A 17,855-nucleotide genomic window follows, 5' to 3' on the forward strand; every position below is an offset into this window, starting at 1 on the left:
CCCCTCTCTCTGCCAGGCCAGACGAGGGGTTTGAGGCCTGCAAAAATACTCTGGCTGATGGCTTTGAGGTCCGTGGGTGTGCCTGTGGTTTCACTTACGCCCACATCAGGAAGAGCTGGCAGCTGCTGGGAGACAGAAGTGGAGTGAGAGGAGAGGAAAGCAGAGAAGGCAGAGGAGAAAAAGGACTGAGCAAAATGACAGAGAGAGAGAGAGCGAGAGAGAGAGAGAGAGAGAGAGAGAGAGAGAGAGAGAGAGCAGGGGCAGGAGAGACAGAAAGGAGTGGACTTTAACATTGACTTTTTAGCATAAAAAAACCTGAAGCAAAGTTTGATGATGGGAAGGAAGCAAGCATACCGGTCCAGGACAAAGATAGGCTGCTCATAGTAAAAAGTCTGGCAGATGTGTGGTGTGCACCAATTCAGCCCAGCCTTGTAATCCTGAAGGTATTGCCAGAAAATAATGACATCAGGTTGAAATGTAAACCTGATCTAACGAGAAGAAACAGAATTGAAAGACTAGTGAGTGCAAGACTATGGGGAAGAGACTGTGGTCTTTGCCTTCCTCAGGACTTATTTCTGACCAACATCCAAAGACAAGCTGCTTTTTTTCTCCCCTTAAATAGCTGGAGTACTTTTGCCTGTTTTCTTTGGATTGGTTTGGAAAGGGCAACGTCAGGGGAGGGGCAAGGAGAACACAGAATGAACAGGAAAACAAGATGAGTGCAAAGTATGGGGGAGATAGAGAGAGAGAGTTCCATTGTGGTTATATCAAGCAGATTTAATTCATGAACTTAGAAATTCAGCATCATGTCTAGTGTATGTGAGGCAATGAATCTGCTGTCAAGCCCTGAGCTCTATAGTTCAGGCGATCATCATGCCAGCCGTTTACAGCATGCCCCCAAACAAATATATTGCAGTTCTGTAAGCTTTATAGGACACATTTGCAATATTCTCACCTTCCACAATGAAACATGAGCTACAGCTTACTATTTCAGGATTTGCTTTATCATCTATTGTGATTTGCCATTATTTATCCTACTATTCAATCAATTGCAGCCAAAGAAAGCAGGGTAAAACATATAGAGGGTGCTTTCTCCGAGTCAGGGCCAACTGGTTGTCTAGATGAGCGTTCACTCTTTTGGAAGTTCATGTCAAGCAAGACAGAGTGTTGCTTTGTAGCTGGAAGGTCCCACCATGTCGGAGGATGAGCTACGAGGTCAGGTTTTGTGACCCCCACAGGCTCCAGCTCTCATCAGATGTGAAGCTGCCACTGGGCTGGGTGGTGGGAGGTCAAGAATCTTCACAAGATTAGCCTCATCTCTAACTACACAGGAATTTGGAAACTATTTTACTGGGCATGAGAGCATGTCGAATTCTTGGTCATCTCAGCCAAGGTCGCATCCTGTAGGAGAGTCCATGCTACTTGTGTCGATTCCAAACTAAATCTAGATATAGTTTTAAATAGAGATGAAACTCTATTAATTTTCAGGATTATATAACTTATTCATTGCCACCACCGTCATGTAATGACCTGTCCTATAGCCTTAAATTAGCCTATTTTTTTTCTGTTCTGTTAAATTAGCCTAATATCAATTTTTTTAGAAGACAGTATTTTCAAAAACATGCCACATGAAACTTTAATAGCTGTACGCTCGGAACTGGGGACTTGACTTCGACAGCCAAGTCTGCTGATCTGACAACTGTTCTGTCGCTTTGCCACCGACCGCCCCTTTATCCGCAACTCAGTTTCTCAAGAGTTGCAAGGCTCTGCATACCAAACAAGACCACTTGATCCTGCACTGAACGAAACGAACTTTAAATCCAATTCTCACCGAAAAATATGTTTGCTTCACTTTGTCCGTATTTTAGGTAAGTTCTCTTTGACTTCATTTCAAATGTAAATATTGTAGTCGTTGTCCAGGTAGCCTACTGATAAAAAATATTACAATGATGATGTAAAACTAGTGAACAGTTATAGGTAAGATTAATTGTGTCCATTTAAGCAATACGCAATTACGCAATATTTATGACTAGCGGAGTTAAACATAGTGTTATAAACATATAAACATAGTGTGCTAGGCTATTTTTAATTAGATTAACTCAACTCGTACACCTAGCACTGACAACATCAACAATGAAATCTAAAGTTGATAGGCTGTATTTAAGGGGATGGTATTTATGGATATGTGCCGATCCGTGCAAAGATCTGTGTGCGTGTCACAGGGTGATTTTGTGCATAGCCTATGTTCACATTTGTTGTGCATTTGACTTATGTAATAGCTGCGTGGGTAGGCTCTACAATGTTTACTGCTGAGACAGTCAAAATAAAATATCAATTAAAAAAGAGCAAGAGTATGTTGTGCAGTAATATGTCATTCATTGCTTGCATGCTCAACCTTCACATATGAGCACGTTTACTGAGGTTGTCCCTTTCAGTACTGCTGTGTATTGAAGTCCAATGTACCAGTTGCATTAAAACTTTCCAAGGAAGGAAACAAAAAACACATCCAGCATTAATTCAGGGATAATAACAGGATGTCTACATTTACTGCCATTGTGATGGATTGTCCTCTGCAAATACTGTTTACTCCTCAGGATATGAAAAATAACTAGAGAGCTCTCTTCTGAGAGCCCACATATCCATGTCTTGAACTAGCCCAAACATTTCCATTAGTTTTGAGTGAACATCCAAATCAATTGGTCACTGTGCTATTGCCGGTGATCTGACAGAGCAACTGTGCTGGAGCCCTGCCAGTGTCTCAGGTCAGAGAGACTTCAGGGATGCTGAACACTTACAATAACACCCTACTCACTGATCCCAGTTCAGCCTGCAACTTCCAACATCTCCCAAACCTTCCCTGTGAAAGGCATTAAGTGTGATACGACTTAAAAAGCTGACCCTGACTAACGAAACTCTTTCTGTAACATTCCCTCCTGTTCTTCGGATAGGGATGTTGATGGGCTATTGAAGTTGGGGAAATGTCATGTATGGGTAGCCCTAACTTCCTCTGGCTCTTTTGTCATCAGCCACTTTGTGGTCAAAGCCCTTGAATAGCCTCAAGTACCGAGTTTGGACACTACTTCCTGTGCAATGTTTACAGATATGCAGTGGCAGAAATGCACCCACTGACACCAAACATTCTGTCAGGCATATTAATATAGCCTCAAATAGTTTCAATGCAAACAGGATGTAAACGATATGTTTGTTTCTTTGAATGGTTAACTGCAAGCAAGATTGCTAGCAGTTGAGCAAGAGGAGGAATTAGAGTTGCCACTTAGGGTGTATGAAGGTTGAGTAAATAGTTGAAGAGAGGGGAGGAGAAGATTGATTTTATGTGTCAGTGTTACAATGTTGCAATGTTTTTCTTGAAATGGGAGTCATTAGGAATGGTCATTGAACTGAAGCAATGGGGCCAAGTGAAAAATGAATCCTTATCTGGACTGTTTGTCCTCTGGTCCCTTCTATGACTTTGAAGAGTGTGAGAGGAGGGCAGAGGAACAAAGCTAACAGGACTCAACAATGCAGAGACCATTATGGAGTGAAAATGGAAAGATGGTCGACTCTGAAAAGGTTTAAACTAGGACACACACACACAGACAGACAGAGAGAGAGAGAGAGAGAGAGAGAGAGAGAGAGAGAGAGAGAGAGAGACCACACACACACACACACACAAAACATAAAAGCTTATTTCTTCGTCTCTCCGTCTCTTTCGACACGCACATGCACAATACTGTAGCCACTTGGCTAGTGCTCCAGAGCCACGTAGCACTTGTTGATGCTGACAAACAGCGAGCGATCTTCAACCCACAAACCCACTGGAGCTCCCTGAAATGGCAGCTTAGTCCTCCCAAGAAACCCAGCATCCAAGAGCAGTCATGCTGAGCCACTGTGGCCAAACAGAGCCAGCACTGGCCCCAAGCTCTGCATGGCCTGGCCACTGGTGCCGTCCACTTCAGTGAGCCCTCAAACACCACTGCATGGCCAACATGCACAGAGGACACAGGGAAAAGAGAAGGTTAGGAGGAGAAAATCAGAACAAAAGAAAACAAGTGGAGACGCAATATGTTTCCAATCAGAGGCGTTTGGTTCTTTTATTTGATGGCTTTAATGGAGAGCATCCGGTGGCATTTCTCCCACACACTGTTCCCATTACGCTGCCAGTGCATGCTTACATCTCCACAGCCTGGCAGCAATGTGTAGGTTGTTTACAGATACAGGCAGGTACAATTAAGGCGTAAACAACGTGGTCTTGGGAGTCCACTCATAGTCTGGCAATCTACTTTGTTTTGATCATTTTGATGTGTGTGTATTCCTGTGAGCAATTGTGAGGCAGCGTTTTGTGTGTATCCTGTGCAATCTTAATGTGCATTAAACGTAAAACTATCCTGGCCTACATAGAAGTTTTCACAAAACTCACGTTTGTGTAGCCACAAGAAACAGCACAAAAACGATGACAGAGCTTACATTCATGTGGCACATATCTGGACTGGTTTATATTCATATGGCACAAATGGACTGGTTGAGCGCCTGCCCCTCCATCACTGTGGCAGGCCATTCCACAGCAATCAACACATGGATGTTGGCTGGACACCACATTCTATGCACTCCAGCATCAGCGCCCCAATCAGAAGACAGGGAAGGGAATCATTAACTAGCCAGGGATCACAGCAAAAAGCCCAGTCGCCACACCTAATTCCACCCCCCCACTCCCAGCCAGAGACGCAGGTTACCTGATGGCCTTCCTCCTCTGGCAGACCTGACTCTTATGGCTCGGAGGCTCCGTCACTTTGACTCCCTGTGACACTAATCCGCTGGGATGCTCTGTGGCCATGTGGGGCTTAGCCAGAGAGGCTCTGGGCACGAGAGGGCCCTCCTAGTAGATCCACAGGTAGATGAAGAAGCAAACTAACCCTGTTAGTTAGCTTGAAGTCAATGTAGAGTAGGGAAGGGTTAATTAATGCACCCATTATTCTTTGAAGGCAGTCGCAGCAGTTTGCATGACACATATAGTAAATGTTCTCCCTTTCAACTGAAATGAGCTCAAGGATATAAGATTTATAATCTGTGCTTTTTAAAAATGTAGTATATCTGGATTGTTATAGAGTGATTGTTAACCATCTGTTTCTCTGTTTCTCACTCTGTGTTCATTTTAGCTCTGTCACACTCTGAAGAAGAGGTTTCTTCTCAAGTTTTGAAGACAGGGTGCTAAGTGGATTGGACTTGTCCAGAGCAAGAGAGCGAGCAAGAGAGAGACAGAGAGCGAGGGGAGGGGAGGGGAGGGTGAATCTAATCCCCCTAATCCAGGAGGCATCCAATCCTGGAGAAGCCCTCTTTTCCTCAGAAGACACAGACAAAATAGTGTGACAGATTACGACACACCAATTAACTGTTTTCCTCCCCCAAAAAATCTTCCCCCATCCTTTCACAGATTAAGTTGAAGGACTATAACGTGTGGGGTCTTGGAAACAAATCTGTACACTGAAGACCAAAAACAAAGGATAAAAGCTTGGCGAGTTTAATCGTGAGGACCAAGAGCAAAGTCTGGACATCTTGTGGAATTTGTAACACTTCTCGGGATAAAAGCTTTTGACGTTGGGAAATGGTGGACTTGTCTTGCTCAACGCTTCTACTGAGAGCTGTGTGTCTTCACGCATCTCCTTTTCCCTTATCATCTCCAAAGACTCCACAGGATCATTGATTGGATAGTGAGGCTGACTGTAGATTTGTTTGGTGTTTATGTGTTCGCCCTATTATACAATATATGATGTGTGCCACTGCTAGTCACCCATTATAGACACCTATATATTTACTTATAGAAAATATGAGCAAATGAGTCAGATGATCAAGCTGAGATGTTAATATCACTGCGTAGTCCATTGCTTTAAGATAGCCTTTAGGGTTGGGATTCACAGCTTTCATTTGTCATATGTGGTTTGTGTGTTTCTTTGACTGGCTCCAGTGCCTTTAAACAAAAGAAGTGGTATTGTTCTCCAGTGAAAATAGCATTTCTCAACAGTGTAGTAGTTAGACCTTGTAGGGGCACAGAGATTTACTGTCTTTACTGTCTTGATTGTTGCTGTATTCAACATCCAGACAAGATAGTTCAGAAACAGAGAACACTGAAGGCACTGAAAAAAACTCCCACCTTAAGCAAAAAGGTGCTTTTAAACCTTCGAAAAATCCTAATAACTTTCCAAAGTTATTTAAATATGATGAGAGTTTGACACACAGATTGATCTTATGATACCAACGTTCTTAGGCCAGAGAGCACGTTCAGGAAAGAATTTTTATGACGTTTGCATAGAGTGCTGAAATATTGACTCTTGTTTTACAAGTTGCTTGTAAAAGGTAAGCGGCGTGATTAGTGTCTAGACAGGAGGGATGTTTGTAAATAAGGCCTAGCCGAGATCTGGCAACAGTAATTCTGATTTTCTGTGTGCTTCAGGACACTGTGGGGAACTACATAAAAGGGAGAATCGAGATGAATTGCTGAAATTGGCATTCACCGCATTCTCTGAGGGGTAAACAAGTAATTTGGGAGTGCTGAGGTACTTGAGGAGAGAGACTTTGTAGGTGCCATGATTATAGCCTCTTGGCAGTGCTATTCAATGCATTTATATACTGTTGAGATCCATTTAACTCAGCGTAAGCTCTGAGTGGCAGTGGAGTGGAGTGCTCAATCAGTCTGCAGCGCAATCAGTCCACACGTCCTTATATGACATAGATGATAGGCCTGGGGTCTTTGGTAGCCTCAATCAGTTTGTAAGAAAAGTTGGTGTATTTCAGGACTGTATGTACTTGGCCCCATTGTATCTTTTTGACACCACAGACTGTCTAAACTGAGTGGCAGGGGGATTTTTGATACTTTTAATGACTACACAAGGCTAAAGTGGTAGACACACTACTACTGCATGATCTACTTTCCAGGGAACTCTAGCAGAATATTGTGAGTGTAGGCTATTTTACCAGTAAAAGCTGAATGGATTTCTCTCCCATTTTTTGAGAAAGACGGGTTGTAGATTTCCTGTGCATTTCCTTGGAATTAAGGGCTATAGTCGGTGCCCTGGAGGATCGGCGTGATAAGAGTATATTTATATAAACTGGTTCAGCCATGAGTCTGGGCAAACTTCCAGGGATTAAGGGACTGGTGTCAAGCTCGCAGAGCAAGCGACGCTTCAAGAGCGACCTCTCTGTGGACATGATCAGCCCACCAATGGGGGACTTTCGCCACACCATGCACGTGGGCCGCGGCGGCGACGTCTTCGGTGACACGTCCTTCCTCAGCAATCACGGTGGTGGTGGCGGCGGCGGTGGTGGAAGCGCGGGGCGTCCCGAGTCACCGTCAGGCTCCACCAAGACCACCCGATTCTTCTCCCGGACCCTGCGCCACGTCCGCAAGGTCCCGCCGCCACGCATGAGGGGGGGCTCGAGGGACTTGTCATTGCCGCCGCCGCCCATCTCGCCCATCATCAAGAACGCCGTCTCACTGCCCCAGCTCAACATGGACCTGGGCAACGGCTCTGTGCAGAGGGCCCTGTTCCCCAGCTCCCTCAGCTCACCGGCGGACTCCCTCTACTCCTACGGTAGGGACATGCGGATGATGATGATGATGATGATGGTCGTAAGGTGTTGATGATGATGGTGGTGGTAATGATGGCAATATTAATTGACTATGATGATAAGTAAGACCCCGCACAGCGGAGGGGTCTTGTTCCACCCTGAAGGGACTTATTTTCCCAATAATGACCGGCGTTCTATACATTATCCCGCTTATTACACGGCTACTTGCCAAAACGAAACAATAAACTCCCCACGATATGACTCTTTAGCCTACATAGCCTAGGCTATAGCCTATTTGTTACCGTTTCATCATGGCTTTTGCTGAGAAACAAATAGTTTGCAACAGCACACGCAGAACTTCAATCAAACATTCTTTCGAACATAGCTGATCAACCGTCTGCTTTCACTTTTGAATGAAGTTCCAGTCCTTGCGTAGTGATATGAAAGACATGAATTAGAAGCACAAAACCCATTTTCCTTGACAGCAGTCTGTTATACTTAGCAACGGTCTGTTATCAAGAAATAGCAGACCACCGAACGTTGGGAAGGCCCATTCAAGTGCATGGAGCATTCTTCAGCATTATGAAGAGCCGTGTAATAAGGCAACTTATAGAAGGTGGTTATTTCTCCAGGAATTAAATAGTAAAGTTGCCTTTGTTCTTCTTGACTCATACTCTGTCACGCACACACACTAGGGAATTGCTCAATGTAAGCCCAGCTGTTTACTAAAGGCCAGGGGGCAGTTTCACTGGGGCAAGTGCCGTATCACCGAGCTCAGAGCAAAAGTAAGGTTGGTCCCTACCCTCAAGAGTCACATCAGGGAAAGGAAATAGCCTATAGGCTTACAGAAATCCTAAAATCATCAATCACTTGTACTTGTGTGTATACAAACACTTTTAAAAATGTCCTAAGATACCCCCCCACACACACACACACACACTTATCTCATCCTACTTTCCCGTGTGCTAACTGTGTCATTTCCTCTCCCACAACCAAACAAACACGGACTGTTTCTCAGTCACCTGACATCACCTTGGCAACACCTGTATACAATCACTTTGTCAAGGCTTAAACAGTTACACACACCCACACACATGCACGTGGACACACACACACACTAACACACTAAACACAGCTGACAATAAGTGGGCTGTTTCCTCCTCTGATCTGTAAATGTACAACCACATACAGCTCATCAGCGCTATACTAAAGCCCCACAGCACACCCACTGGGCCCATAATACCACTAAGCTATAAAGGGAGTATGTGTGTGAGAAAAGGAGCAAGAGGGAGAGATAGTGATTGTGGGATGTCTGGAATTCCCCCAGTCTCCAGGATCCTTACTCAACGCAAAAGGAATTCACCCCAAAGAGAGGGCACAGAAGGGCCTGGCCTGGCGGGGGAGAGTGAGTGGGTGAGAAAGTGTGTATGGGCTTTGGATTATTATGAGTTAGAGTCACATTTCATTCCATCTGTATAGTCCCTTGTTTTTTGTTTGTTTGTTTGTTTGTTTGTTTAGTTTTCCCTCACCTTTCTGTTACGTGTCCCTGTCATTCATTCATTGCGTCCTCATAAAAACATGCCCTTGAAGTATAAAACAGACTGTCCCCTCTGGGCAACATTCATCTCCACTGAGTCATCAAGGTGCTTTGGAATGTCTTGTGTCTCGCCCAAATAGCCTCAACAGCCTTGCTTCACATCGCCATCTACTGGATGGAAAGCCAAAGTGCAGTGAGCAAAATGTTTCTCTCGTAAAGATACTTTTTATTTACTACACTTAAATAAAAATCAATAGACTCATGAAAGCTCTACATCATGATATTATTAGGCCCTTACCGGTCAGCTTTTGCAATATGAAAGGCAGAAAAAGTTTTAGTATGGACAACAGCATTGCAATATGGACTGAAAAGCTGTCTGAAAAGTGACTTCATATTCACAATACTGACGAATTATTTTATCTCATTTCAACTCATAGTTCCTCAAGTGACAAAGCCTGCTGCTTTTGGTCAGAATGCATTTGTGAGAACCTGAGTCAGCAATTCTGGCTAATGAGCCAAATGCACGGAACACTGTTAAGCCAGCTTATTTATTTCCGGTGAAGCCAGGTGTGTTGTAGCCGCGGCTGTTGTTAATGTCATTAGTTTGGACAAACAAGATATTCAGTGTCAGAGTCAACATGTAAGGAGCAGAATATAACAGAAGATGCCGTTACAGCACAGCTAACGCTCCACTGGAAATTTATGAGCTGGTTTAAGAGCCTTCCGTGTGTAACAGAGGCGAACTGAGCTAGCGTGCTAGTTGCTCGTGCTAAATCCTCACACCCCTAACCTTAAGAACGCTTCTAACCGCTGAGTTGGAAGCCTGGGCTTTTAGCTCAGTGGTTAGAGTGTTCGACTCCCATGCCGGTGTGTGTTGAGGTGGCGGGTTCGAGGGCCGTGAGCGACAGACGAACTGAGACACTGACCTTAATAAATGAAACCAGAGTTAGAAAACCCCCTCAATAGCTCAAAGAACTGTGATGGTGTGATTTAAATGGGGTTTTATTGACTCAAAGCAGAAAAGAAGCAAATATCAAACTGATTAAGCACAACTTATTTCCAAAAAAGTATGGTCTTACTGCATGGTGTGGCACATTCCTGAAATCTGAACAAAGTTGGATGCATTGTAGGCTTTTTTGAGGATGTTATTTATTGCTGTGCTGTTTTGGCCTCCTTTTGTCCAACTACAGGTTTACAGTCTGGCTTTGTCACCCTACCCCGCCTATCTCGCCTTGACAAACAGTCCCAAGACTCCTACGGAACGCTATCCCCAGACTTCCGCCACGGCTCTCTCCCGGACAACAGCAGCCTGACGCGGTCGGACTCCCTATCCTCCTTCACCGTTGACCTGGGCCCCTCTCTAATGAGCGAGGTCCTGGGGATGATCGACAGCCCCACCAACAGCCACCGCTGGGACAAAGGCCACAATGACAGCGAGCTGGACGAGGAGCGCAGTGTGTTCGAGTCGGTCACAGAGAGCCCCATCAGGTACCCTGCCAGCGCCGGCGCAGAGGACTCGCCCTACAACAGCAGGGGGCGCTCGTACAGCCAGGAATGGGGTTCCGAGACGCCCAACGGGGACGAGGTGAACAGCAATGGTTCGGCGAGGGCCACTCCAGACGCCTCCTTGTGGTCTCCGGCACGGGAAGAGCCAGCCATTGAAGCGGGGAGGTTTCAGCAGGCTGTGGACGTCCTTGCTCGTCACTATGGAGGCGGCAGCCAGGTGAAAGGGAGGCGATGTAGCAATGAGGAGCCATACAGCTCTCCAACATTCAGCCACAAGAGAGATTCGTGCACCTACCCAGATGACGAGGAAGAGATAAAGGTCTAAATAAATCAGATGCAGAGATAAACATTTTGTGGTCAGGTAGTACACAAAACACTCAGCAACAGGAGAGAATTGCGCACTTACCCAGACGACAAAGAAGAGATGAAGGTGTAAATAAATCAGAAGCAGACATAAACATTTTGTTGTCAGGTAGTACGCAAATGTCATTACAACATATGACACTTGGAACTAAAAGCGTGGAGTGCAAGGTTCCATAAACTGGTTTATGAACATTTCATTTTTCAGGTGTAAGTCTCAGTAGTCATACAATAATGCTTGTCCATGAGGTAGGAGAGGTCATTAACACAGCAAAGTTGGAAGTATTTCACTTCTTTCTTATGTATGATTTCTTAAAAAGATAAAATATGGTATTATTTCAAATACCAGAAAAGTGGCCTGAGGACAGTAGGTTGCCTAACCTAAACCAAATTCATCACTGCTTCTGTTTATATTAGAAACAACTTTACGTAAAAAAGAATGAATTAAATAAGAATATACTCAATAATAATGTATAATGTACAATGTGAAATAACATTTTGACAACTAAAGATGAAACAAAATGAAGGAAGGCCATGTTTTCACAGGATAAAACTATGTACAGAACTTAACACTTTCCTCAAAACAAGGCAAACAAGGGAAGGAGCATGATCGGCGTTCATGTGGTGTTATTTACCAATCCACCTACCAATGACTCACGGGCAACAGTGAAGTGGGCGCTTACTGCCTCACAGATGTATACAGTATGTTTGGAAACTCACCTGGAATGAGGAAAAGCACAATCTGTACTTATTCCCCTTTTTATACAGTGTGCATCATGTATTGTTGTATATATATATATATATATATATATATATATATATATATATATATATATATTTTGTTACTTTATTACCATGTCGACATTATGATGTTTCTCTAATAACTGGATGTAATTCTTTCCCCCAAAAGAAATAAAAATAAAAAACGGATTCAGATACAGATATTCCCACCCTCTAACACTTACCAAATTCACTAAGGGCTGGTCCCAGTCCTGGAGTAAATGTCATGGTGGATTTTGGGAAATGTAGGGCCATTAGTACAAGTGAAGAGGTCTGCAAGAACTAAAACTAAAACGTACTGACTAGATGAGTACTAGTGTTGAATATGCAAAACATTTTACTGACATATTTTCTAAACTGTCATAATTAAATCATATAATATTGATTTTTGATTATTTATTTTTTAATCCAAATATACACAATAACAACACATATGTAACATGAAGACCCATTTAAACATGACACATCTGTGTACTGACACAATTAAACGTTTATGTACTTAAAAACAGCAAAGAATGCTGTTTATTGTATGCTGGCTAAAGTGTGATGTTTTAAAACAACCGCAGAAGTGATGGTAAACATATTCTTAACACTGGCCAAATAAACAATTTAAAAAAAAAATCTTTCATACTTTCTGTCTGAGTTGACCAGTTATAAGATTATATAAGATATTATTGACTTGGTGATGCGACTGCAGCACTTTACTGCATCCTCAGTTCCACACTGCTCTCTACTTCATCTGCAGCACAGTGTTTCCACGGTATCTCCTTTGCAGGCTGAAGGATCTTCATCAATCACTATCAAGGCAAGATGCACTGCTTTGGTACTCAAAGTTTAATTAACAAAATGCAACTGGTGGTTGAAACTCTGAGGAGTGGCCTAGACTAATATTATGAGTGAAACAAGAGCAGTCAGGCGACTGCAGGCCACCGCCACAGTCATGCACTATTACCCCCACCTACTGAAAAATGGCTGTTTTTCTGCTGAGGAAAAAAGTAGGGAACAAGGGAACTAGCCAGTATTGGGGACATTACAAGGGTTTTGTGATGACATCATCTATTCCTGTTCTGATATGTCTATATATGTATGCCCTCTCCGAGGGATAGCGCCACTTTACCAACCAATATACAGGACACCATCAGGTGTACTTCTGCTAGATTTTTTCCATACAGTAGGTTACTGTATGTCTGTATGTCTATCTGGAATCTAGGTCATTCAGATTGGCCATGAATCTTAATTGTAAAGTTGATATTACACCGATGGGTGGTGTTCTGCACCACAAACGGAATGTAACAAATTAAATGAAGTCTGAACTGTAACGGATATACAATTGGTGAAGTCTGAAGGTAAAAAATTATCTGTTTTGAAGGAAACCTAAGCTGGGTGATCACGTTTTAATTTTTCTGGGGTTGTTTAATGTCCACTTTCAGGCTAGACTAAGTTTAGAGTACATTACCAGTGCCAAATGCCTTTACATTGGAATTATTTAGTAAAAATAGATTATTAAAGGATAAATCCGGCGAGTTTACAAATAAATCTCCGTTTCTCGAGGTCACTAAGTACTGTCTGTATGTAAAAAAACAATTGGTTTTACCTAGCTCGAGTTGCTACAGTCAGCAGCTAATGCAACCAGGCAGCTACAGCGCTACACTCAGGGGGCATGTCCGTGAGCTCCCATGTACATGCCCCCAGAGTGTACCGTTGTAGCAGCATTGCTGCATTAGCTACTGGCTGTAATAACTCAATCTAGGTAAAACTGATTGTTTTCGGGTTGTTTTCTGTAGCGACAGTACTCGATGACCTTGAGAATCTATGTGAAAACTCGCCAGATTTCTCCTTTAATTCAAGGAGTGATGAGCAGGATTACACATTAATTCTTTATTGATGATTAATACAATTGTTTTATTTTACCTGCTGTCCACTACCTTACTGTTTACTGATTTTGTCGATTCAAATCATGTTCAGTGGCACACGCTTCAAAGGAAAGTCTCCCTCTACTGTAATTTATACTACGCTTTTCATTGGAACATGGAAAAAGTGTACGGATGATGAACTGAAAAGAATATCAGCTCTACCATAGTAAACATGTGTTCAACATAGACTTATCTCCCACTTACTCCATCGATAATTTACCGAGACTACTCAACAAAAATACTATTGTTAAAAGTTACTGAATAGCTGTCAGCTATTCATATTTCATTGTATACATCACACAGATGTTCAACTAAAGGAAAACTATTCTGATGAGATTCTTAAAAACAATATGGGTATTTCTGGTGTAACCTTGCCTAGTTGTAGATAGATTAAAACTAAACCACATTGGTAAATAAGATCTTTAAAATCAAAGTGAAACTCTTCCTCAAAACCTTTATTAGGAATACAATGTTTCAATCATGCATTTTCAGTGAGTCATGTTCACATCAAGTCATATTCACACTGCATTCAATTTACATTCTGGAAATGGCTTGTCCTTGACTAAAAAGACATAGTCCGTCAGTTTAGATGATTTCATAATTACAGGATAATTGTTGCCTGTTCATGGAAGCAGAATGACCTCAACAGCTCAATTAATGAGCATCTGAGATGTGTGGCTAAAAATTACATTGCTTAACTTAAAGCGGAACCTGAGAGGGCCTCTCTTTCAATACTGTATGATGTTGTAATGATAGATTAAAGTAACATCAATATTGCAGCAAAAAAACAAACTGAACAAAAAAAACTTTTACAAAAGAAAGCAAGAAACCAAGGATGGATAAAACTACATAAACCTTACGAAAGTTTACTTAGATGTGCACCCAATTTAAAAACAAATCTTATTATAACTCTTATATATATTACGGTATATATGTTATTTGCTTGTAGGTAGTTGGAGATGTGTAATTATTATTTTGTTACAAAAAGTCACCCTGTACTTATGCGCATGCATACAACTATGCATCCATGTTACTGAGCATGTATACATCTAAGCTCTTAACAGCTTGCTCTTTTGTGTACTGGCTCCACTGTACTGGAATTTCTCCATGTCCTTCGAATGTTTTGTTGTACTGTTTTTCTAAGTCACATTTAAATCGACATATAAACCACTTCCAATAGGGTAGTTCAGAGATGTCAGGAGTGATGGACCAGTCAGCATATCCTGGCCCAGCCCTTTTATATTCTTTAAATGGAATTGCCACTTCACGGTCATGTGATGGATAAAACCTTGTATCATTACTTGCTACAGAAGTTGTGCAGAAATCTGTACAGAGATTTGTTGTATTTCTAAAGTACATTCCCGTTATTCCATATGAGCGATGGAATGGGACACTGTGATCAGTGCCTTTGTGATCTTCCAGGGTGCTGGTACAGATTGCATAACAGAAAGGACATTGAACCCAACAACACTTACAGAAATGTTGAATTAAAATGTCATCAGGTTTTATCCGAAACAGCTCCGTTTTAAGGCGAGAGACTTTGCTAAAACTCTCACTGAGTTGGCGCTCAATTGTTTTAAGGCCATTACAAACTACCTCCTCAAGAAAGCTAAAATCAGTGATCTCAGAGGCATCAGCACAGGACTTTTCTGCAAATTTCAACTCGTCTTTTAGTTCATCAGAGAAAAGCCTTAGCCACATGTTGGCATCCCCATTCATTTTCTTGACCTTCTCTGTTGCCGTTTGTGCTGCAACACTCGCACATTTGGTCTTGTGTTTCAGGTTTTCTTTAATCTTGGAAAGTTGTTTGGGACTTTTTACTTGCTTCATATATTGCTCAACCTGCTCTGTTATGAAATGTTTGAAGTGTTCCTTTGGATTTTGGATGTACTGCAGGAACTTCTCGAAATTCTCCTCCTCTGCCAAAGACAGGAGAATGTGTCTTTCCAAGTTAAGTCTGTTCCCATTTAATGCAGGAAGATTACACTGCATGTCAGCTGCTAAATCAACAGCAGTTTGGTCATACACAGCCTGTCTGATGGACAGCTTCAGTTTGCTGCATATGAAATTTGCAAGAACAGCAGATGATTTTGCCCCTTGACAAAAACTAGTAAAGACCTCGTAAAACTGGCCTCTCTGATCCTCTAAGTAGATGAAGCCATCATTAGCTTTTTGGAATTTTCGATGAAGTTCTGCAAATTTTTTGCTTGCAACATCACACACAAACAATAAAAGATCTACTGCAAAGATCTTTTTGAAGGCAAAACGTCCCTTCATTACCTCTTTCTCATAACCATCAATGCTCTTGCTGGCTGAAGCCACTATCGCTTGAATGTACGTCTTATTGTAGCCCATTGCGTCATCTGAGTATTGTGTGATAATTTCTTCAGATTCCTCTTGGATTTTTTTAATTAGGGACTTTATAGAGTGTTGATCTTCAGCTGTCAAGTCATGTGTCTTGAAGTGATCCTTAACCAAGCCAAGTTTTCCCATGACATTCCCCCAAAAAGCTACCAAAGCATAGCGTTTTTTCTTGTTTGCTTGTTCTTCAGACTTTTGACTTTGAGGCTCTCTAGGCATTACATACATGGAATATTCTCCCCTAAATGTAATGGTTTTATAGTCACCCTGTTTTTTTCGACCATTCAGAACACTTTCTTCATGGTTCTCACTCAGAACACTTACAATATCTTCCCAAATATTGCAGTCTTTCACACGAGGTAAGTCTGATGTCAATTCTGGGAGCCAGCCTTCCCACATTTGATCAAATTCTTGCTTAAGAGCTTTTTCACTTTTATCCAGTTGCTTGAGATTCAAGGCAAGTTCTTTACTTCTTTTGAAGAGAGTATTTTGGTAGTGTACCTTCCTTTCATCCAGTTTCTTCCTAGTCTTCTTTTGCTGAATAAGGTCATTCAACTTTTTTTGTGTCTCTTTCACAAGATCACTGTGGACATCACATATTTTGCGTTCAAATCTTCCTCTCCACTGTACAAGCATTTCCTTGTCTTTGTGTTCATCAAAGTACTGGGCCATTGTTTTCTCAACCTCTTCACGTTTGGGCTTCATCTCTACCAACAGAAATCTGTCCTCTATAGTGTCTAGGATGTCATTCTCAATTCTGTTGTGCAGTTTGTTTTCGATGTGTAGCATTGCTTCTCTGAGACTCCAGGTCCATTTCACATATTCTGCCTCCAGCTTCCTATACATGGCAATTTCCAATGTGTTCTTGAAACTAAAAACAAAGTTCTCGTTCAACAAGGCATTCCACAGATCAGAGACCCTTGTTTTAAACTCAGAGAACTTCACACCTTGTGATGTTGAGGCTTTGGTTAGTATGGTTTCCTTCAGATCTTGGATATTTTCACTGTAGGATGGATTTGGAGGGGCCATGGGTGGACTTCCCTCCCACAGTTGCGCAAAATACTTCACATCTTTCTGTATGTCAAATGCAATGACATCACTAAAGCACTTCGCATCAGAGTCCTCCTCTTTGGCTGCTAACTGTGTCATCTCATCCAGTTTGTCTTGAAGACGTCTCTTACCCTCCATGTTCTTTTCTCCTGCAGTGATATCCCCAACATTCTGATGTACAAATATACAACTGGGTGACAGTTTCACTTTTTTCATCCTTAAGAAAGCCTGCACAGCTATTTGAATGATGTCTTGCATTTCAGAGGGATTCTCCCCAAATATATTGATCAAGGTCATGTGTCCTAGGCCAATCACAAATGTAGCCAATTCATTGTCATGGTGGATAGTTGCTTTCCCAGCAAGCTCTAGGGCTCGTAGTCCCTCAGTGTCAACCACCAGAATATAGTCAAACTTTGTGCTGATCTCCTTGGACACACTGACTAGCTGCATGAATGCCCCTCTGGTGCACCGTCCAGCGCTCACAGCAAACTGGAGTCCAAACATTGCATTCAGCATTGTGGATTTTCCAGTGCTCTGAATGCCCAAAACGGACAAGACAAAGACCCTCTTGTCTCCAATTTTCTTTATGACTTCATCTAATACAGCATCAATCCATGTCATTGGAACATGAGCGGCATCACCATCCATTAGCTCCAGTGGGTGTCCGGATATCATGAGCTCTGCTGCCATTGCTGGGATTTTTGAATGATCTCCTCTTCCACATGTCACCGGTATTTCCGCTTCATACATCTGCCCCATCTCTCGCAGGATGTGTTCCAAGCCAAAGG

General features: G+C 42.4%; 1 protein-coding gene across 1 annotated transcript; it reads left to right on the forward strand.

Annotated features, from left to right (window-relative positions):
- Positions 1-1,754: 1,754 nt before the first annotated feature.
- Positions 1,755-13,308, forward strand: cdc42ep1b (CDC42 effector protein (Rho GTPase binding) 1b). The gene is made up of 3 exons (XM_048246216.1): positions 1,755-1,868; positions 5,154-7,583; positions 10,288-13,308. The coding sequence occupies exons 2-3, from the start codon at positions 7,112-7,114 to the stop codon at positions 10,926-10,928; spliced, it is 1,113 nt and encodes a 370-aa protein (XP_048102173.1). The 5' UTR covers positions 1,755-1,868; positions 5,154-7,111; the 3' UTR covers positions 10,929-13,308.
- Positions 13,309-17,855: the final 4,547 nt, after the last annotated feature.

The sequence above is a fragment of the Alosa alosa genome, chromosome 6 (assembly GCF_017589495.1).
Source record: "Alosa alosa isolate M-15738 ecotype Scorff River chromosome 6, AALO_Geno_1.1, whole genome shotgun sequence".
Lineage (NCBI taxonomy): Eukaryota > Metazoa > Chordata > Actinopteri > Clupeiformes > Clupeidae > Alosa > Alosa alosa.

What these genes read in the sequence shown, in the direction of transcription:
- cdc42ep1b (XM_048246216.1), top strand. Translation starts at nt 7,112, where the DNA reads ATGAGTCTGGGCAAACTTCCAGGGATTAAGGGACTGGTGTCAAGCTCG. An exon ending in GGACTCCCTCTACTCCTACG is followed by an intron (nt 7,584 to 10,287) that starts GTAGGGACATGC and finishes GTCCAACTACAG; the next exon opens with GTTTACAGTCTGGCTTTGTC.